At 41.2% G+C, this 23,721-nt stretch overlaps 1 protein-coding gene across 1 annotated transcript in view; it reads left to right on the forward strand.

Moving 5' to 3' along the window:
* The window catches only part of hdac8 (histone deacetylase 8), an 81,279-nt gene that overhangs the window by 7,488 nt on the left and 50,070 nt on the right, over nt 1–23,721 (forward strand). Inside the window, exons 3-4 of the mRNA XM_055643868.1 lie at nt 2,231–2,361; nt 15,431–15,572. Coding sequence (XP_055499843.1) covers nt 2,231–2,361; nt 15,431–15,572 — 273 coding nt within the window. The remainder of the gene's footprint in view (nt 1–2,230; nt 2,362–15,430; nt 15,573–23,721) is intronic.

Consider the following 23,721-nt stretch of genomic DNA (forward strand, 5'->3'; position numbering starts at 1 on the left):
TCAGCTCACTGTCTCCGCCTCTTCCTTTCTTCACGCCCACCCGCCCCCCCCCGCACCCTCACATCAATCTGAAGAAGAGTCTCAACCCGAAATGTTGCCTATTTCCTTCGCTCCATAGATGCTGCCTCACCCGCTGAGTTTCTCCAAGATGTATGGTGCGCTTGGCTTCAATGGTAGAAGCTTTGGATATACGAGGCAGGAAAATATTTTAGAGCTTTATAGGACTTCGCTTAGGCTACGTTTGGAGTATTGCGTGCATTTTTGGTCATCCCATTGCAGGAGGGACGTGGAGGCTTCGTAAAGGGAGCATTGGATTGAATATTAGTGGTGGTGATGAAACCATATACGATAGTGGCATTTAAGAGGCTTTTGGTTAGGCACATGGACATGCAGGGAATGGAGGGATATGGATCATTTGCAGGCAGAGGAGATTATTTTGACGACATCCCGTTCAGCAAGGACATGATGGGCGATTGACCTGTCCTGTGCTGGACTGCTCTGTTCAAATTAGAGGGGATTTCCTCTCCTCAAAATGGAGGGGATCTCCCCTTAATGTGGAAGTCTTTCACAATTTTGTTTTTACTTTTCAATTGTATTCTGCTACATTATTCTGTTAAATTAGTTTTCAAACCCACTACAATTCTAGCAAAGTTTCTCTTTTTTATATGTGGTAAGAGTTATCAATTTCCAGTGACTTTGATACTACTAGCAAATTAAATCTGTAATCTTTTAATACCTTATGCACATCTGTTGATTGTTAGCAAGGCCAATCTAATGCAAAGTGAAAAACCTTGCTGTTTTTTTGTTCTGAGCTTCACTTCTAATGCCATTAGCAGAGCTGCCAAGTCGCGCGGATTTCCCGTATTTTGTACGGAAATGCGTTAAGAATACCGATGTACACTTTTGCGTTGTTAAATACGGATTTTTTTTTAATCGCCTCGACTTCCTGTTTCATTAACATACCACTCGCCAATGGAAAAGTGATAACCCGTTAAAATTGACTTAAGATCTTGCTGCTGAAAAAAATGCAAAGATATAAAAAGTCATACTGTACCTCTAAAAATTATAGCAGGTGAAATCTATTTTAAATTTCAAGTTCTGGGTGATTCTTTTTGTAAGCTTTGATCTGCCTGTCCCACTCCAGGTTTAAACAGAGCACTGTCAGTTTAACGCGTGGGAATTTAAATGAAGAGCTGTCGGCTACAGCGTTATGGGTTCTAAATATTGCGCAGTTACATTGGGATTGGCCTTGATTTTACAAACTGGCGGTTGGGCTCAAGGGGGAGAGAGGGAGGGGTGGAGACAGAGCGGAGAGAGGGAGAAGGAAGGAAGGAGAAGGGGAGAGAGAGGGAGGGAGAGAAAGGGAGGGAATAAGAGAGGGACGGAGAAAAAAAGGGAAGAGGGAGGGGTGGGAGGGAAAGGGGGAGGGCGAGAGGGAAGACGGGAGGGAGGGGAGGGAGGGAGAGAGGAAGGGGAGAGAGAGAGAGGGAGCAACGGAGGGAGAGGGAGGCTTCCAAAATGGCTTCCCCATTATCATCTGGTGCTAAAAACAGGAAGCAGCCGTTCAAACAGCAGTATACAAAGAGATGGCAATGAATGCATAACTTAGAAGACATGTCAATTGGTAGCAAAGTTATGCATTCTAGTACTCTTACATGGGTATGACTGCACATTTTTTTCAGCAATATGGCATCCTGTAAAAAGACTGATTTCCTCAGCAAAATACTGATTTTCAGGTACTAGAATACTGAAATGCTCTGACAAAACTTGGCAGCTCTGCATTAGTGGCCCTGTTGAGATTAACAAGTTAAACATTAATTAAAATGAGACCTTCCTGATTTCCATAGTGTATGACCATATCGGTATTTATGTTTACCCATTAAATATTACAAATATTTACCTAATAAACGTTTTATTTTCCACATTTACTACAAAGAAGGGTTTCAGGAATCCAATACTATTAACTACTACCAAGGGAGCCGAGGGGGAGACATCAAGGTGACCGTGCTCAAGGGCACATACAATATACAGACAGCTATTTTTCAGTTAATGTCTCTCATCACCAGCTAGCTGACCAATTCTATTCTGTCGCTGTACTTTAAAAATGTTGTGTACCTCCAGATTAAAAGACATTGAGGCTGAAGCATAAACTTCAAAAATAAATGTACTTGTTACCTGTAAAATTCTACAGACTGTATAAATTGATATTTTTTAATTTTGTTTCTAACAGGGTTGTTAAACCGCGAATAGCTTCAATGGAAGAAATGGCAATGTTCCACACTGATGCTTACTTGGAACATTTACAGAAAATCAGTGAAGATGGTGATGATGATGACCCTGAATCTGTAGAGTATGGTCTAGGTGAGCAATCTGAACTGTCCTTTTGGAATTTTGCTTTTGGAATTTATTACAAACTTTAGATTTATATTTTCATTCACACGGAAAGTTTTCACTGATAACAACTGCTAGGTAAACTTGGTCAGATATAGAATAAGGTACATTCACACTGCCCTCATCTCAGTGGTTGCCACTTGCTATTTAATGTGGCTTTTGCATTTCCCAAACGTCTGTGATCTTTTCTACTGATATTTCTGACCTCATGAACAGCAGGAGTGAAATCATCCTAAATTGTACTTAGAAAATATAAAAAATAGGTGCAGGAGGAGGCCATTCGGCCCTTCGAGCCAGCACCGCACTTGATGAGTGAAATTAAGGCAGCCCTGTGCTTTGAATTCACAACCGCAAAGGATGAAGTTGAAACTGCTGAAATTCTTTACTTAGAATTCTCGCATTGGCAGATAGTAGATGGCTTATTCCAACAATCAGGGCAGTTTTCTTTTTTTAGAACAGTTGATAATTCACTTTGCCTAAATAAATGAATTGTGGCATCTCTTTTCATCTGTTTACTCTTTTTACCCAAGGGTTTTCTCTACTGTCCATCAACTTCCACAAAGCTCCACCTGAGTTCTCATGAATCTAATATTTAGGTTATACTAGACTAAGTGGGACCCAGTCACCCCGGGGGGTGGGGGGGGGGGGGGGGGGGGGGGTGTGGGGGTGGCGATGTGGGGGGGAGGAGGTTGAGGGCAGGGAGGGGTTGTGTGGGGGTAGGGGTTGTGGGAGGGGGGGGTGTGTGAAGAGGGTTGTGGGGGGGGGGAGTATGTGTGGGGAGGGGGAGGAAGGGGTGAGGGGGAGGAGGGGTGTGGGGGCTGGAGGGGTGTGTGTGGGGGGGAGGGAGGGAGGGGTGTGGGGGCAGGGGGGGGAGAGAGCTCCGAGAAAAGACGGAGAAAGAGCCAAGGGGGAGATGCGGTATCACGGGGGAGGGAGGCAGGAGCCAGCGAGGGGAACCCGAGGGGAAGGGGTTGGTGTGCGATGGGGACTTATAGCGGGCGCTGGACGTACCACTGGTCATTCTTCTCCGCATGGCTTGTGGACTCAGCCCCGCCTCTGGGGCTTTATTCTCCTCGCCCGCTCGGTGATTAACAGCGGGTGCCGGAAGGGGCATCACCTTCATGCTGACTGACAGGCGAGAAGACCAATCTATTGATCTCACGATTTTTTAAACCATCATAACTTTTGTAATCTTCCAACGATCGGAACAAAACATGGTGGCTTGGAGCCGAGGAGAACGGTGAGTAAGGTGGTAAGTAATCCTAGTGATATAGGGTAGCGTTTTTGCGCAAATTTAAATAATACAACACAGTCAAGATGAGAGTTTTAGTATAGATAAAAAGGAGATACAATATCTGCAGTCCGATGGAATTCTTCTGGTATGCTATATTCCTTGATGATTAATATGTGACTTCTGTGCCCTAATAAACTGGGGTAAAGCTTTACAGATAGATATGCAGCGGGTCAAGGTTTTCCAGGACTGCTGATGGGTGTAAATGTGGCCAGCTGGAACATTGCTGAACTGCTGAATGTATCAAATTTTTTAGACCAGCTGGACTTTTTTGGTCCACGTTTTATGTTTCATAAATGAATTTCCTGCTCTTGGCTTTTGCCTTTGATTAAGTCCATATGTTTTAAGCATTAAATTCAGATCAATGTAAAGCTGTTTTGCCAGGAAATAATTTGAGTGGATTCAGCTTTCTGGAAACTGTGGTTATATTAAAGGCAGTTTCTTTGTCCTGATATGTTACCTACTCCAAATATTTAACTATAGTCAAAGCACAATATACTCAACCAGCAGAATGTCTGTGGAGTTTTAGTCTCTGTAAAATTTCTCTCAAGTGGGTGGAAATAGTTGGGTTTTTTGAAGTTGTAGCCATTGGGAATGATTGGCTACACATTTGATCCATTGACTGTGTTATAGGTGGCAATCCCAATGCCTTTTGCTGTTTTTTTGAAAGGGGAATGATGAATTTTATTAACTCTCAATCCAGATAATCTGAAAACCTTCTATTACATTATTGTTGTTCCAGAATAGTGATGTGAGAATTATCTTTCAGAGGGAAAAATACTTAAGCTCTCCTCTCCAGAACCTTTATGAAACCTTCCGGTAACACCGCATTAATTTATTTTGAAGTAATCTGAGGTTTATCCCATTTTATCTAGTTTCTGAGAGATGGTCGCTGGTCCAGAATAACCCGAGCAGATGATTGATTTTGGAGAAACATTTGTAATGTAAACAGGCTCTTCATCGATCTCTTGTAGTCGAACCTATTTAAGTAAAACTCGAGGCTGAAATGTACTTGACAGGATTTGAGAATGCAATTTTTGTAAGCTACTATAACTGTTATCAAACCATACAAGACTTACCATCCCTGTACAGCACTGGATTTTTCTAAATTAATCAAAACAACTGCTGAATATTGATTTTTAGAACCTCACCTTCCTTTCGTTCACTGAATTTCATTCCAATTGGTCAAGAACTTGCTCAAATTGCAGTTCCAGAAAAGGTTGTATAACTATGGGAATAGCAAGGGAGACAATAGACTATAGGTGCAGGAGTAGGCCATTCGGCCCTTCGAGTCAGCACCGCCATTCATAGTGGATCATGGCTGATCATCCACAATCAGTTCCTGCCTTCTCCCCATATCCCTTGACTCCGCTATCTTTAAGAGCTCTATCTAACTCTCTCTTTAAAGCATCCAGAGAATTGGCCTCCACTGCTTTCTGAGGCAGAGAATTCCACAGATTCACAATTCTCTGGGTAAAAAAGTTTTTCCTCATCTCCATTTTAAATGGCCTACCCCTTATTCTTAAATTGTGGCCCCTGGTTCTGGAGGTCTGGAGAATGAGGTGGGAATCATCTAAGCTTCTAAAGCGCAATATAGTTCAGTGTGTTTCAGAAGCCACTAGATGGCATTAGGTGCCAGTTTTAAAGAAAATCCATGCTGCTTGTCTCTTTGTCATGTATATTATGATAGCAGTTTCCTATGTTATCATCAGAGAATTATTTAATTTTAGGCGCCACTTTAAAAAAAATAGTTGTGTAATAGGTAGTTGTATAGGTAATCACATGAACTTCATGTGAGGTTCAAATGACAAATAAACGGTATTGTACTGTTTCGGCAGACCTTAGTCCTTACAGAATTCACAAATCACTATTCAAAAATGTCAAAGGTAGACAAAAATGCTGGAGAAACTCAGCGGGTGAGGCAGCATCTATGGAGCGAAGGAATAGGTGACGTTTTGGGTCGAGACCCTTCTTCAGACTGATGTGGGGGTGGCCGGGAAGAAGAAAGGAAGAGGCGGAGACAGTGGGCTGTGGGAGAGCTGGGGAGGGGAAAGAAGGAGAAAGCAAGGACAACCTGAAATTGGAGAAGCCAATTTCATACCGCTGGGGTGTAAACTACCCAAGCGACATATGAGGTGCTGCTCGTCCAATTTGCGGTGGGACTCACTGGCCATGGAGGAGGCCCAGGACAGAAAGGTCAGATTCGGAATGGGAGGGGGAGTTGAAGTGCTGAGCCACCAGGAGATCAGGTTGCTTATTGCGAACTGAGCGGAGGTGTTGGGCGAAGCGATCGCCAAGCCTACGCTTGGTCTCACCGATGTAGAGCAGCTGACACCTAGAGCAGCGGATGCAATAGATGAGGTTGGAGGAGGTACAGGTGAACCTCTGCTGCACCTGGAAAGACTGCTTAGGTCCTTGGATTGAGGCAAGGGGGGAGGTAAAGCGACAAGTGTAGCATTTCCTGCGGTTGCGAGGGAAAGTACGAGTGGTTTGGGTGGGAAGGGACGAATTGAGCAGGGAGTTATGGAGGGAGCAGTCTCTGCGGAAAGGGGAGGAAGTGGGAAGATGTGGCCAGTGGTGGGACCCGTTGGATGTGGCGATCAAGTCATAGGGCTATACAGCATGGAAATAAGTTCTTCATCCCAACTACTGCTTGCCAACCAAGTTGATATTCTGGGTAAGTTCCATTGTCCTATATTTGGTCCATATATCTCTGAACAGCTTCCTGGTGATCTTTGAGTTACAAATTGGAGATTCAAAGTATGCATTCGTATAGGCACAAAAAGAAAACTCAATCCAGGGCCTTTGTGACGGCTGATTCAGTATTGCGGATCTCCTAACAATAATAGTAGTTGTGAGTGCGGATGAGTGGGTAGTAAATTACTTTTAAGATCCAGTCATATTAATATTTAAACTGTTCATATCTTTTTATAGATAGTCCTATTTTTTTTTTGTTGGTGTCATACGAAATTCAAAGATCGAAATACTGTAATCCCTCATTTTAATGGACTTCATTAGGAGGCAGAGTTTGTTGTTTCACGGAATGACTACGAAATGGATGGAGCGAATGGTGTTTTTGAACCATTTTAGCTTAGTGTACAGTGTGGAAGGACCGAGTCCATACTGACCAATGATCACCCATACACTAGTTTTATCCTACACACCTGGGAGAATTCACAGTGTAGGATAGAACTACTGCAGTGGTGTTATCTATCCTCCCACATACCTACCGCAGTGATTCTGTCTTTTCTCCAATATTCCAAAGACAAGAACATTGTGACAGCGTGGGTTTTCCCAAGGCAACGCGCAAAGACTTGCAGCCCAACTGGCCTCCATGAACCTTGTGAACTGCCGGCAGAGCCATCTCCCCACAGCACCAGGGGCCCGTCCTGGAGGTTCCCCTTAACCCACCACTCCCTCCCATGGGTCCCTCGGACCACCCGGAGGAAACCCACGTGGCCACAGAGAGCATTCCGAGGTCCGGATTGAACCTGGGGCGCCTCGAGGCAGTGGCTCCACCAGCGACCCATAGAAACCAACCAAACCACAATCTTGCACATCTCTACAACGCGGGAGGTAACACGAGCACCCGAAGGAAACCCACGCTGCCACAGGGATTACTCGAGGTCGGGATATAACTCTGGCCTCGGCATAACTCTGGTCATCCCAAGGTATTATGTAATTTGTGTCCTTTACTGTTTATTGTGTAGTGTATGCTTATTGGTTTTTTTTCCAATAGTACTGCATATGTTTACCCCCTTGTTCAGTGGATAATTGGTAATAATGGACACCATCTCCCCCCTTGTCATCTGTTATAGTGACGGTTTACTTATGGTTGTGCATAATGTCGTATTGACACGATATTTACCACTTTAATTTTTTATTGTGAGTACAATGTATCCAAATTTACCCAAGAGTTATTATGTGCCTTGAACATTTGCAAAAAAGCTAACTACAAAATCAGAATCACATTGGGGACAATTAACAGTGTGTAGGATCGAACTGCTGCAGTGGTAATCTGATATCAAATTATGGTATCTCATAATCATGAAAAAACATACACTTTTGTGTTAAGAGAGCACTTTTTTATTTTAAATTTGTTTCACTACTGCCTATTGCTCTTTACAGGCTACATATTTATCCTCAAATTATATGTTGGTTTTTTGACAAGGAGCAAGTAGTATCCCTGCACTTCAAATGCTAGATGTTTATGCTGCGGGTTTCTCATTTCTGGGTTAAAATACTCAATTTCATGAAGAAAATCATCACACTGGTTGAAGTGATCTAAGGAAAGGAATGCGCAGTGTTTCGTCAGGCAACAAATAATAGACAATTAACATCGCTTCCTCTGCACTCATTATTTTTTCCACTTGGGAAAAATTGGTTTGAGCAGGATATTTTTTCAGTTAGAAGTAAACAAAATGTGAGGAAATATTTCTTGTTTTTAAATTGTTCTGAAAAATTTATAACCTACAGTAATATTACACTTCACTGTAGTAAAGTGTCCCCCGAGGTACTCCAGCAGATCATTATCGAACACAATGAAATAGCAGAATAGATAGATAACCTAAAGCTTAAATGAAGAGATAAGATTTAAGGGGCAGCAAGAACAATGGTGGGCCAGTGAATTTTAGGAAGAAATTACGTCTCAACAGCTGAAGGCAGAGCAGCTAATTATGGAGCATTTATAATTAAAGGGACACATGATATATCGGGTATTTTGCAGCAGTGAAAGGTTGGAGGAGGGTAGAGCACAAGGGAAGGGCAAAGTGACAGGAATTTGAAAATAAGAATGTGAATTAAAAACCGAAGCAAGGGTCTCGACCCGAAGCTTCACCTCTTCCTTTTCTACAGAGATGCTACCTATCCCGCTGAGATACTCCAGCGTTTTGTGACTATCTTTGATGTAAACCAGCATCTACAGTTCCTTCCTGTGCAAGGCACTGCTGAACTGTGATATAGATCAGTGATCAAAGGGTTGATCAAAAAATGAGAATGTGTGAATTATAGTATGGTCATTGAGTATGTCGTGATATCAAATAGCATCCAGTGCAATTTTTTAACATCACATGCACAATTGAATTTGTATGTTTGTGACAGGTAAAACCAAGCTTTATCTTTATCTGGGAAGTTGAGCCATCTTTTTTGTCTTAGTTTAGAGCATCCATTTTCTTGCAGGTAAGTGTTCACTCTCACCATCAAGCCTTTCTGCTGATAGTCTCAAGGTCACTGGTCTTATATCTAGCTGACCAACCTCCTCAGATATCAAGTTTGATTAAATATCTGCCCCACACCCAGTGACTTCTTCTGTTAGCTTCATCTCTGCAGAAATGACAAGAATGACCATTCATTGCAGAACATGTGAGAGGCATATTGCACCATTCAGCATAAAATTTTGCTTCTGGTTGACCTTGCACCAACACAATGCTGCTCGAATGCACCTTCAAATGAAAATAAATAAACATATCTAAGTATCTAAGTACAAATAAAAATATCTAAGCTGCGGTATCCGAACTTCAGCTTGAAGAATCATTTTTAGCTTGCATGGACCAGCAAACAACAGGCCAAAATTGGGTTGAGGGAAAATGGAGGAGGACTGGCCAAATTGTGTGCCTTCCACCACAGTGATGAATGCTGTGGTGGATGTTTGTGTTAAAAAAAAATGTTATTGTGTTTTTATGGGGTTTTTTGCATTGTACCACTGCTGGCAAATTAATTTCACTTGCACTTTTAAGGCTCGACATTTTATAAGAAATTTTAGTGTAAGTGACGAATAAAACTGATATTGATATTGAAGATTGGTCCCATTGTTTCTTTATCTGAGATAATGGGTCTTTGTGACAAATTAGATAGTCATGTAGAATGATCTGAGTCTGTTGTGAGTTGGCATTCAGTGCTCGGTTACCATTATCACCAGGTAGAATAGGCTTGCAGATGGTGCAAAGAACACTAAAACAAGACTTTGCTGGAGGATTGAGACTTGTTTTGGCTTTAATGAGCCAGATTCTTTCTTGTCACTGACAAAGAGTACAAAGCTTGTGTCCAGGTAAGTGGTTTGTTTAACTTTTCTTAAGGAAAGCTAGAAGTGGAAATATTACACATACATTTCTGTACAAAGAAGCCACTAAAAGATACACAAATGGATATTGATTTTCAAGTAACATAGCCTTGCTAATGCTGCAAAATTCAAATACATATGTCCAGCTAGTAAATTAAATAGAAAGATGACAATGAAAGGATCCTTGAGTTAAACTGGAGATTCTGTAGAGAATAATGTAAGATCATAAGAGGATGATGTGGTCAGAGAATTACTGATAATTCTATTGAGAAAGTAAAATGTAATTTCCTGATCCGGAGATTGGTTGGAAAGTGGAATTCAGTACCTGGAAATGGTGAAAGACAGCAAAAACCAAATTTGTGGAGAAACTCAGCTGGCCAATCAGCATCTGTCCTAATGCAAAACATTGACTTTGCCCGCAATGATCCACTGAGTTCCCTGAGCAGTTTGTCTTTTTTCTCCAAATTCTGGCATTTGCAGTCTCTTGTGTCTGACAGATTGGTTCGATGCTGATGAATCTTTAAAAAAAAAAAACAGTAGCAGAGTCAATAGTTAAGCAGATAACAACAGTGGATTATTGGATGCAAGATAGTTAATGTTAATGGAAAATTTAAGCCAACATGTAGCCAACTAGAGTCATGACAGCAGACCCTTGGGGAGAATCACAATCATGATGTCAGGAGAAATTATAATATTTGGAACCAAATTTCTGAAAAGGTCCTGAGAAAAACAGAGCAGTAATGGACAGAGATGGGTAGCGATAATTTTATAGACAGTAAAGTAGCATGCAGCCAGGACAGAAATGCATAGTAAAGAGCTCCACAGGGAGCTGCTTGTCTATAAACCCGCAGACGTTGAATATTGTCATATTGTGCTACAGATTTTATGTTTAGATCTTGTTGTGGAGTGACACTGAGAACCTGCAGAGATCTCTTCATGTTCCGTGATTGTATTGTGAAGATGGTGTTTGGAGGAAAATCAAACTTGAAAGAGTTATTCCACAGCATTAATTTGGTCATTTATATCCCGAAGTGTGAAGTTCTGACAGAGACTGTACATCTTGGTTGTGAACTGGAGTAAAACTTTTTTTAAAAAGAGTAATTTGTGTGCCAAAGTGTTAATTAGTAAACTGAGAGGAAAAGCTTAGGAGATCACATACTAACTTGAAAAGTGAGGTCAATTCAATATAATTTCTTATAAAATGTCGAGCCTTTTAAGTTTAAGCATGAAATATTGATTCCAAGAAATAATGCTGAATGTATGCAAAAAAATCCTTAGAAGGCATCTCTAATGTGACTTGTTTTGGATGCTATATGTAAGAAAAGATGTCACGGGCACAGAAAGAATCAAAAGAGATTAAATTAAATGTTGCTAAGGAGGGCAGCCTTTAGTTACAAGGAGAAATTAAGGTCCATTCAGTATTTTAAAGATCTTTTGTATGTTAGTGTTAAGTATTCCCAAGTCTATTTTCACCATCATAATTGAACGGTATAAATGTAATAATATTACAAAGTATGCAGGAGTGGTGAACTGAAATATTCACAAGCAGTTATTATTTATCATGTATCCTAACAGCAACAGTAATGGAAACTGAACACAGAAATTAATTTAAAAAAAATTAAATATTTGTAAAGTAAAAGGAATTAAAAGAGTGTAGCAATGGGACCGTGCATAATTGTTTCCGATTTATGACAAGATTCCTTCTGTATAATAAAATTAATAATTAATTGATCAAAATACCATAAATCATTCCCATGGCATTCTGTAGCTTGATTCCATACTTGTAGGCATCAAAGTATAAATCTGTAAGGATTTTCCCTCAAAATTAATGTTTGTCTTTAAAAAAATTGTCTACGAATATTTTCTTTGAACTCGTCTTAAAATGATGCTGGCTTCAAGCAGATCAAAATCAGAGTTCGTGGTTTGGAATTTTGGAAAAGATTTATGGTCATCTGAAGTTTTGGCGGATTTGCACATTTGGAATTACAAGCTCAATAGCAGGGTTGACACATGGAGCTGCAGTAGGGTTGCTGCCTTGCAGCTTCAGAGACCTGGATATGATCCTGACGGGGTGCTGTCTGTACAGAGTTTGTACGTTCTCCCTGTGATTGTGTGAGTTTTCTCCAAGTGCTCCTGTTTCCTCCAACACTCCAAAGATGCATAAAGGTTTGTAGGTTAATTGGCTTCGGTTAGTTGTAAAAATTGTCCCTGGGGTGTAAGATCCGCTCTAAGATCTTTGATAATGTACGGGGTGATCGCTGGTTGGCGTGCACTCAGTGGGCCGATGGGCCAATTTCCGCGCTGCATCTCAAGTCTAAAGTGTTCCTTTTAATAGTAAGCAAGCGCAGAAGAATAATATTTCCTTTTTATTGCATTGCTATTCAGTTGTACACATTAACTTTTCCCATCAGGTGCCACTACAATGCCCTATATTTCCAGATTCAAAGGAATTTTGGTCCTCAAAAAGTTAACGTCATCTGGCTACATTACCGAAAAAGAGGATAATGGTCACAAGCACGACTTCTCATGATTTCTAAAATGTAATTTGCTTGTGAAAAATTCTGTACCTCCTGTCTGTCTGAGTCAGAAGAGGATCTTCAACGTGAACACTGCGGCCAAGTCTTTCTCCTGTTGCTAGGTGTTATGTAGCCTCAGACTGTGTCTTGCAATAACTCTATATATAAGGATTAGTGTCAGTCAGGTTGCCTGAAAGCTGGGACTATTCCAGCACAGAGGAATTTCAGTTCACAAAACTCTCATTATCTTTCACTTAAACCTGATCTAACAAAGGACCTTCTGTGGAACTGTTAGCAGCGTATACCATGAAAGGACAAAGGCAACCAGCCTAGTGTTTCCTATTCTGAAATCCCACTCTTTAGCTCTCAATTGGCTTTGGAAAGAGGTTAAAAAAAGAATTTCTGTTGCATTCTGTGGAACAGGATCCAGATCTTCTGCAGAACAAAGGCCCTATGCTTTGGTGTTGAATGAAATAGAATGAGGTATGGAGGGGGTAATATAGGAAATGGTGTCTGCATCTGGATGTGAATTTACAGTTTTGTTTAAATCCTTGCGTCTTCAAGTTAATCTGCTATGTTGAATTTAATGCAATGTATTTAAATAATACGTTTATTTTTCTTTTCCCTGGTCTTGTGAACTATTCTGTGCAGAGGTTTGGTCATCTAGCTGGTTTCTAATCTCATTTTACTGGGCACATGGTAATGGGGAGACATCCAGAAAACCGTGCATGACTTGATCATGTTATGACACGGTCTTTTTCATTTGTAAGATTTTTATTTTATAGTAGATTCAAATATTTTTAAATCTTTTAAAGCTGAATTCGTAAATTATTTTCACCCACAGATTAGACTGGGCTGTTGCAAAAAAAAAAAAACAACTTTGAGAAAGAGTACTTCTTTAAAGAGGGGTTGGGGGTAGCGGAGAAATAAACATTACAAATCGGGTGAATATGAGATATTAGCTTCTCTTTGAAAATGAAAAAAGTTATCTCAAACTGTTGTGGTTGGAGCCTTTAGTACATAACTACCTTGGTGCATTTAACATGATAATACAGTCACTGGAAACAGTTTAAAATGATGTAGTTTGAGTTTACTTTGATATGTATTTCTTTCCTACAGAATCCCTCTCAGTCGGAGGAAAATTAGATGATTAGATGTTCTGGGGAATATTGTGAGTGACTGAGAGGCTGAATTGTTTTTGTCTGATATAATGCAATTCCCAGGATCTAGCTGATGAGCTGCAGAGGGCTAGGAACAGATTATGAGAGGTTTTTTAGCTCAGGAAATAAAATGTGTCATTAAAAAGGTTGAAACAGGAAGAGAAAATAGTTTTTGTTAGTTCAGTTACTGTATGCATTTGAAGACAAAAACTGCAAAGAGCATTTTCAATTTTTGGGATGCTGAATTAGCAATCATAGATTGGATAATGTTAGAGGAGCTGAAAGTAGCTTTCATAACCATGGGTTAGGAAAAATCAAAAATCAGTTATGAAAATATATATATATCTATTTTAACAAAGCCTTTGACAAGATACCACATGGTAGACTTTCCAGAATGTTAGATCACATGGAATCCAGGAAGAGTTAGGCGACTGGGTAGAAAATTAACTTGAATGTTGTGACAGAGAGTGGTTATAGAAGGTTGTTTTTCAGACTGGAGGCCTGTGGTGTGCCACAGTTATTGGTGGTGGGTTGACTGTTCATGATTTATATTTACAATTTGGATGTGAATGTAGGTGGTATGGTCAGTAATGCCCCTGTCCCACAGGAAACCTGGACAGAAACCTCTGGAGACTTTGCGCCCCACCCAAGGTTTCCGTGTGGTTCCCGGAGGTTGCAGGTGGTGGAAGCAGATAGGGAGACTGACAAAAACCTCCGGGAACCGCACAGAAACCTTGGGTGGGGTGCAAAGTCACCAGAGGTTTTCGTTCAGGTTTCCTAAGTGGGACAGGGGCATTAGCTTGCGGATAACACTACAATGGGTCGTATAATGGACGCGGAAGAAAGTTATATAAGATTGCAACAGGATCAAGTGGGCCAATGGGCTGAAGAAAGGCAAATGGAGTTTAATTCCGATAAATATAAGGTGTTGCTTTTGTTAAGTCAAACCAGGGGATGATGTGCACAGTAATTGATAGGGCCCTGGGACTGTTGTAGAACAGAGAGAACTAAGTTTCCTTGAAAGGTTAAACAAGGTGATGAAACAGCCGTTTGGCCAGCTTATCATTATTTGTCAGGGAATTGAGTACAGGAGTTGGGTGTCATGTTAGAACCGCATAAGACAATGGTAAGGACCTATTTCGAGTACCCGTGGACAACTGGTTGCCCTGTTATATGAAAAACTCATGAAACTGGAAAAAGGTGAAAAATATATTTTTGAGGATGATGCCAGGACTAGTAGTTTTGGGTTAAAAGGAGAGGCTGGATAGGATAGCACCTATTTCCCTGGAACATATAAGGCTGAGAGATGATAATTGAGATTTATAAAAATTATTGGAGGCATAGACAAATTTAATAGCTGCAGTCTTTTCCCCAGGTTGGGGGAATCTAAAATTAGAGCACACAGGTTTCAGATCAGAGATTTAAAATGGACCTGAGGGGCACATTTTTCCATACAGAAGGTAATGTATATGGAACAAACTGCCAGAGGAGGTGGCAGAGGTAGGTAGAATTTTGAAATTTAAAAGACATTTGGACAGATACGTGGCTTGCAAAGATTTGTAGGGATATGGACTAGCGCAAGCAGGTGATGCTAGTTCAATTGAACAACGATCAGCATGGATCTGTTGGGCCAAAGCATCAGTTTTATTGCTGTACAGCTCTATGACTGTATCTGAACCAGCGTGTTAACTATTAACAGAATTGGGCTTGGCTCTGATTTTCACCACATTTGAATAGTTTTGTGCAGTATATTTTCAAAGCTGACATTAGAGTAATGGTCATTTGTGAGATCATCTATGAATGCATTTCTAGGATAGCATGGAAAAAATAGCTTGAGAATAAAAAGTGGCTGGAAACTAAAAAAAGTGAGTAAAGTGACATGATTTTTTTTAAGAAGTCCATTCTGTGGTTAAGTGCTGCATGCTTGGACTTCTTTTGGTTTAGTTTTCATGTTTGGAATTGAATTTGTTTAATCAGTGTTTTATAACCTCTCTCCAATGTTTGCATTTTTCAGGCTATGACTGCCCTGCAACAGAGGGAGTGTTTGATTATGCCGCAGCCGTAGCTGGAGCCACTCTTACAGCAGCCCAGTGTTTGATGGACAAGAAGTATCAGGTTGCAATAAACTGGCCTGGGGGGTGGCATCATGCAAAAAAGTAAGAGTCTGGAAAATAATAATAAAAGTAAAATAATTTTTAATATAACAGGTCCACCACCGATTTTCCAGCAACTGGTTGTCCGGCCACCACTTTAATCCAGTCAAACTCCGGTCTGGCTGGAGCTAGCAGATTTGTTCCCTGTGCTGACTTCTGTGGCTGATCAGCAGGTCTAATTTTTTGTCTGGTGCTCTCGAACTCCGGCCTGGCCAGAGCAGGCAGATCGGTTCTCATAGCCTATTTCCGCGGCCAATCGCGGGTCGTATTTACCACCTGTGGCCAAAGCTCTGGCCCGCTGGTGCCGGCATATCCGTTCCAATAGCCTACTCCCTCTGCTGACTTTGCGGGCCAGTATCTTGGCCCTCCAAGGCTGTGACCTATAGGTCCAGAAAACGGATAATCCAGAAAGCGTCTGACACTAAGGCTGCCGGGTAAATCGGTGGTGGAGCTGAATTTGAAAATAATTTGATTTAAATGTATTCATTAGATTTTTTGTTTACGTCTTTAAATATGTTTTCCAAACTGTTAGGCTTGGACATGACATTTTACCCAGAGTTGTGATGCTCTGAATACTGGAATGCTCAAAATGCTGGAATATTCAGTCTGGATCTGCATAGTAGACTTAATTTTCCAGGATTTAACATTTTTTTACATATAACCATATAACAATTACAGCACGGAAACAGGCCATCTGGACCATTCTAGTCCGTGCCGAACACGTATTCTCCCCTAGTCCCATATACCTGCGCTCAGACCATAACCCTCCATTCCTTTCCCGTCCATATAACTATCCAATTTATTTTTAAATGATAAAAACGAACCTGCCTCCACCACTTCCACTGGAAGCTCATTCCACACAGCCACCACTCTGAGTAAAGAAGCTCCCCCTCATGTTACCCCTAAACGTCTGTCCCTTTATTCTCAAGTCATGTCCCCTTGTTTGAATCTTCCCTACTCTCAGTGGGAAAAGCTTATCCACGTCAACTCTGCCCTCCCTCTCATCATTTTAAATGTTTTCTGATTTGGGCATCACTGGCAAAGCTAACATTCATGCCCTATCCCTAATCACTTTCGACAACAGTGGTGAGCCACTTTGTTGAGCAGCTACACTTATTCTGGTGAACTGCTACAACGATGCTGTTGTCAAAGGAATTCCAAGATTCTGCCGAGTGAAGATGATGGAAGGACAATGTATTGCCATTTAAGGATAATATTCAACCAGAGGGGAACCTGCTGATGGTGATTTTCCCATGTGCTTGCTTCCCTTGCCTTTATTGGAAATTATTTTGCATTTAGAAAAGGTGTTATCAGGGTAGACTCGGAGAGTAGCTGCAAGATATAGTTTTTGTCTTGTGCTCTGTAGACATTTAAAAAATATATACAGGTCCACCACTGATTTTCCGGCAACTGATGGCACTGCACCTCCTTTAATTGAACAAAATTATCAGAGTACACTTGAAATCCCCCCCCCAGAAGTTGTCTCGAAAATGTGGTGCCTAGGCCAGATTAGGCTGCTGATTGGGACTTCCACGCCATTTGGCAGGTTGAAATTGCCCCCTATGGCCAGAGCTCTGGAACTCTGACCAGCAGGAGCTGGCAGGTCAGTTCCCTTAGCTGATTACCACGGCTGTTTGGCAGATCAAATTTGCCACCCGCTGCCAGGGCTCAGGAACACCAGCCCGACCAGAGCCGACAGATCCATTCCGTTAGCTGACTTCCGTGGCCAACATTCCCGCCCAGTATCTCGCTCCCCTTCTCCAAAGCCGTGACCTCTATTGGTCCGGCAAAACAGATAATGCGACATGGCTCTGGCACAAAGTGTGCTGGAAAATTGGTGGTGGACCTGTATTATATAAAGAGATGGCAGCAACAGATGGGTAGGATGTTGAGATGCACATTAGATGCATGTGATGCGTGATGGAGATTGTGTGCCTTCTTCAATAGAATTTACTTTAATTTCCACAAAATAAGTTTTGTTATTGAAGCCAACTAAGATGCTCAGGGATGCTTGTTCTTAAAAAAAATGTATTTACTTTTCTTTTAAGACAGATTTTGACTTCTAGTACTTGAAACAGCAAAGTCAGAGATTGAGCATTACAGAGGAAAATTGGGTTCTGATGTTAGAATTGACTTGTCCACTGTAATGGCAATTTCAAACTTTTCCAATGTCCAACTTTCCGTTGCCATTACTACACAGGCAGGTAGGAGTGAACATGCAGAAGATTAAAAAAAAACGGATCCTCCAGTCGTTATTTCCAGTTTAATTGATTCTTTATTGAAGTAATTGTACAAACAAAGATGATTTAAGCCGGATGCCCCATCTAAAGTAGTCACATTTACCTTTGATTGACCCATATCCAACCAAACCTTTCCTATCTGTCGAACCTTGGTAGGTAGTTGGTTGAAGCATCAGTGGAATAAGCTTTGAGAAGAAGCGTTTTATTTTGTGGGAGAGGTAACAAGTGGCAGATATTTTTATTATTTTAAAATGGGGGAATGACATATGCACAGGTGGGATTTATATGCAACCTTATGATTTAGCATGTTTCTTGCTTGTCTTTTTGGGAGGTTCATTGCACCCTGCAGTTTTTAAATTCCATGGCCATTACTCGCTTCTCACATTTGTATTAATGATTCCTGGCCATTTTTCTGAAGTTCTTGCGTTATGATATCCTTATAGTACAGAAAAGTCCAGAAACAATACATTGTGATTTTGTCAGTACCTCTTGTGTGTAGCTTCAGTATTATCCATGTAAATCTATTGTACACTGCTACGGAATCCTTTTTTTGAGGAGGGATTTATAAGGTTTATACATGTGATGCTGTCTACTTGAATTTTAGCAAGATATTTAACAAACTTGCACTTGACAGATTGATCAAATTAGTAAAAATCCCACGAGTTGGAAAGCAAAATATAATGATGAGTATCAATTTAGTAATTAGAGGGCAATTTACAATAGTTCTGCAGTACACTATCAGGTCCCTTGATTTGTGGTCATTGTAATCAAGGAGGTAGTCATTTAATTAATTAAGTCCATGCCAGGGGGGGGCTTTCTGGAGCACTAGTATGGGTGTTGGGCTGAAGGGACTGGTTTCCAGAAGGCTAGTATGGACATTGTGGGCCAAATGGATTCTTGGGCTGGTCACTGAAGCCTGTTGTGTTGGCAGCGCACTTACTCACGGCTGGTGGGCCGGCAGTTGACTCACAGCTATTCCTTGAATTTAATTTCCATTTCAAGCAGGGTGCAAGGCCACCAAATTCAAGTGCAGTTTCATACTATTTCAAGCAGGGTGCAAGGCCACTAAAGACAGCAAGTCGTGACCTCTCCCTCCATCTGGCAGAGACTGAGCCACGCACACACTTCTGGGTTTTATAGTCCCTCCCTCCTCCCACCGGAAGGGGCATGGCCTTCATGGTGTGATTGACAGGAGAGAGAATCTTGACTTTTCAAACATTAATAACTCTTTTATTTTTCATCGATGGGAAAAATCCTCGGCAACTGATGAGCAGAGGGGGACTGAGTAAGATGGCCAAAAATCACAGTCGTACGTGGTAGCGTTTTTTCTAAAATCAATATAAAGCGCAAACAGGAAGTGGTCAAGATTAGACTTTTAATTATATAGAAGGGAAGGCAACTTTAATTAGGCAAGGCAACTTTAATTAGGCAAGGCAACTTTAATTAGGCAAGGCAACTTTAATTAGGCAAAGCAACTTAAGTTATGCAACACAGCTTTAGCATTCCCAAACCAAAGGAAACGCAGCTTTATCATTTCCAAACTATATTTTAAACCACATTAAGGGCACTAACAGGTCAGTAAAACCACTCACAGTTTAGTAGACATGTGTTCAGTGTTATTCACCGTTCAGACTGGGAGACGTGACCCTCTCGCTCCACCATCTTGCAGAGACTGACTGAGGCACTCAACACGTCCGGGTTTTATAGTCCCTACGGAAGGAGCGTGGCCTTCAGGAGAGAGAATCTCAACATTTTTTAAACACTAATAACTCTTTTATTTTTCATCGATGGGAAAAATCCTCTTGTCCTGTGCAGCGGAGGGGGACTCTGAGTAAGATGGCCAAAAATCACAGCCGTAAGTGGCAGCGTTTTTTCCAAAATCAATATACAGAACAGGAAGTGGTCTAGATCAGACTTTTAGTAATATAGATAATGTTCTGCCAAAAATCGCCCCAGACCCCTGAACCCCCCCCCCCCCCCATGTTGCATCGAGAATAATGCAAGCAACAGATGAGCAGTCCCCCTCTGCTCAACAGGGGCGACAGATAGCACAATGGGCTAAGAGTTCGGCTGGCGACCGGAAGGTAGCCGGTTCAAATCCCGCTTGGAGTGCATACTGTCGTTGTGTCCTTGGGCAAGACACTTCACCCACCTTTGCCTGTAATGGAATGTAATTACGGCGGCAGGCGCGGGCACACCGCGACGCCCTGTGTCTCCCTTTCAAGGGAGATGCTAAAAATGCATTTCGTTGTCTCTGTACTGTACACTGACAATGACAATAAATTGAATCATTTCATTTCATTTCAATTCTAACCTGAAAAAACGCACCAAGATTTACACATTCTGGTAAATTCTGCATCCTTCAAGGACTTTCTTTCCTTGTGTGACAACCAGCACATTACAAAATATCTTGTGGCCTAGCCAGAAATGTCTGAAGATTTCAATAGAACATAAAAATGCAGATTCAGACTCCAGATACAGGAAATGCTCAGTGGATTAGATAGTGTTTGTGTGGAGAGTAACTGGGTTGTAATAAAAAAATATACATACTTTTGTGGTTTGTACTCAATACCTTTATTTATGACATCCAAGATCTCCAGTTCTTTGGTAGCTCTTCTCTCAATGTGCCATATTTCTTCAATTAACCATGCAGCCAGTTGCCAGACTTGCTCCTTCTTTCCTTTTTTGTGAAGGAGTTCCAGAACTCTTTGCATGTCAGAGACATGCAGCATGAAGACTGACCCTTCATTCCAACTTGCCCATGTCAGCCATCATGCACCATCCACACTAGTCCACCTGCCTGCATTAGGTCCAAATCCTGCTAAACCTATCCTATCCATGTACCTGCCCAAATGTATTTTAAACATTGTGATAGTATCTGCCTTAACTATCTCCTCCAGACAACCATACATCGCATTCTCCAAACACTGAGATAGTATTCATCTAAATATTCTCGGCTTCTTGGTATCTCTTAAGTAAATATTTTTACACAGAGTGGTGAATCTGTGGAATTCTCTGCCACAGAAGGTAGTTGAGGCCAGTTCATTGGCTAATTTTAAGAGGGAGTTAGATGTGGCCCTTGTGGTATGGAGAGAAGGCAGGGATGGGATACTGAGTTGGATGATCAGCCATCATCATATTGAATGGCGTGCAGGCTCGAAGGGCCGAATGGCGTACTCCTGCACCTATTTTCTATGTTTCTAAATATCACCTTCTTTTATCTTAATAGGCCCCACTCTGCTCTTTACTACCTACTAATTATTTACTTGCTTTAGATTGTTTCTTGCATCTCCCATTATTAACTTAAAATGTCATGATACGATGATCACATTAAAGAAACAATCTAAATTGGATGAAAGCTAACTTCATTGTGATGAAAGATGATCTAGCCAATTTAAATTGGAACCGAAGATTCACAAGAAGCTATCAGAACAATTTTTAGGGAGCAGATATTTCAGATACAGGCTTAGCATATTCACATAAGGGGGAAATGTATGAGAATCAAAACCATATCTCCGTAGATAACACTGGAGATGGAGGTTATATTGAAAATTTTGAAAGTGTATGATATAGGTCAGGTGAATTCTTTAAGTGAGCACCAGGCTAAATACATATATTGAGAGGAGAAGTGATGAAGGGAAAATAATGGCGGGTAGGTGAGACTAGAATAGCAATATAATATATTATAACAACAGGTAATAAGAAACTGGATGAGAGCTGTTAAGAATGAAGGAAGTATGGTTAACATGGGAACAATTATTGAGTATGTTATAATAACCATATAACAATTACAGCACGGAAACAGGCCATCTCGACCCTTCTAGTCCGTGCCGACCACGTATTCTCCCCTAGTCCCATATACCTGCGCTCAGACCATAACCCTCCATTCCTTTCTCGTCCATATAACTATCCAATTTATTTTTAAATGATAAAAACGAACCTGCCTCCACCACCTTCACTGGAAGCTCATTCCACACAGCCACCACTCTCTGAGTAAAGATGTTCCCCCTCATGTTACCCCTAAACTTCGGTCCCTTAATTCTCAAGTCATGTCCCCTTGTTTGCATCTTCCCTCCTCTCAGTGGGAAAAGCTTATCCACGTCAACTCTGTCTATCCCTCTCATCATTTTAAAGACCTCTATCGTCCCCCCTTAACCTTCTGCGCTCCAAAGAATAAAGCCCTAACTTATTCAACCTTTCTCTGTAACTTAGTTGCTGAAACCCAGGCAACATTCTAGTAAATCTCCTCTATACTCTCTCTATTTTGTTGACATCCCTCCTATAATTAGGCGACCAAAATTGTACCCCATACTCCAGAGTTGGCCTCACCAATGCCTTGTACAATTTTAACATTACATCCCAACTTCTATACTCAATGCTCTGATTTATAAAGGCCAGCACACCAAAAGCTTTCTTTACCACCCTATCTACATGAGATTCCACTTTCAGGGAACTGTGCACAGTTATTCCCAGATCCCTCTGTTCACCTGCATTCTTCAATTCCCTACCATTTACCATGTACGTCCTATTTTGATTTGTCCTGCCAAGATGTAGCACCTCACACTTATCAGCATTAAACTCCATCTGCCATCTTTCAGTCCACTATTCCAACTGACATAAATCTCTCTGTAGACTTTGAAAATCTACTTCATTATCCACAACCCCTCCTATCTTAGTATCATCTGCATACTTACTAATCCAATTTACCACACCATCATCCAGATCATTGATGTACATGACAAACAACAGTGGACCCAACACTGTGGCGCCCCACTAGTCACTGGCCTCCAACCTGACAAACAACCATCCACCATTACTCTCTGGCATCTCCCATTCAGCCACTGTTGAATCCATCTTGCTACTCCACCATTAATACCCAACCATTGAATCTTCTTAACCAACCTTCCATGAGGAACCTTGTCAAAAGCCTTACTGAAGTCCATATATACAACATCCACTGCTTTACCCTTATCAATTTCCCGAGTAACCTCTTCAAAAAATTCAAGAAGATTAGTCAAACATGACCTTCCAGGCACAAATCCATGTTGACTGTTCCTAATCAGACCCTGTTTATCCAGATGCTTATATATATTATCTCTAAGTATCCTTTCCATTAATTTGCCCACCACTGACGTCAAACTAACAGGCCTATAATTGCTAGGTTTACTCTTGGACCCCTTTTTAAACAATGGAACAACATGCGCAATACACCAATCCACAGGCACTATTCCCATTTCTAATGACATTTGAAATATTTCTGTCATAGCCCCTGCTATTTCTACACTAACTTCCCTCAATGTCCTAGGGAATATCCTGTCCGGACCTGGAGACTTATCCACTTTTATATTTCTCAAAAGTGTCAGTACTTCCTCTTCTTTGAATCTCATAGTTTTCATAGCTACTCTACTTGTTTCCCTTACCTCAGATAATTCAATATCCTTCTCCTTGGTGAATACCGAAGAAAATAAATTGTTCAGTATCTCCCCCATATCTTTTAGCTCTGCAGATAGCTGTCCACTCTGACTCCCTAATGGACCAATTTTATCCCTCGTCATCCTTTTGCTATTAATATAGCTGTAGAAACCCTTTGGATTTACTTTCACCTTACTAGCCAAAGCAACCTCATATAGAAACATAGAAATTAGGTGCAGGAGTAGACCATTCGGCCCTTCGAGCCTGCACCGCCATTCAATATGATCATGGCTGATCATCCAACTCAGTATCCCGTACCTGCCTTCTCTCCATACCCCCTGACCCCCTTAGCCACAAGGGCCACACTCCCTCTTAAATATAGCCAATGAACTGGCCTCAACTACCCTCTGTGGCAGAGAGTTCCAGAGATTCACCACTCTCTATGTGAAAAAAGTTCTTCTCATCTCGGTTTTAAAGGATTTCCCCATCCTTAAGCTGTG

Source organism: Leucoraja erinacea, chromosome 12 (genome assembly GCF_028641065.1).
Source record: "Leucoraja erinacea ecotype New England chromosome 12, Leri_hhj_1, whole genome shotgun sequence".
Classification (NCBI taxonomy): domain Eukaryota; kingdom Metazoa; phylum Chordata; class Chondrichthyes; order Rajiformes; family Rajidae; genus Leucoraja; species Leucoraja erinaceus.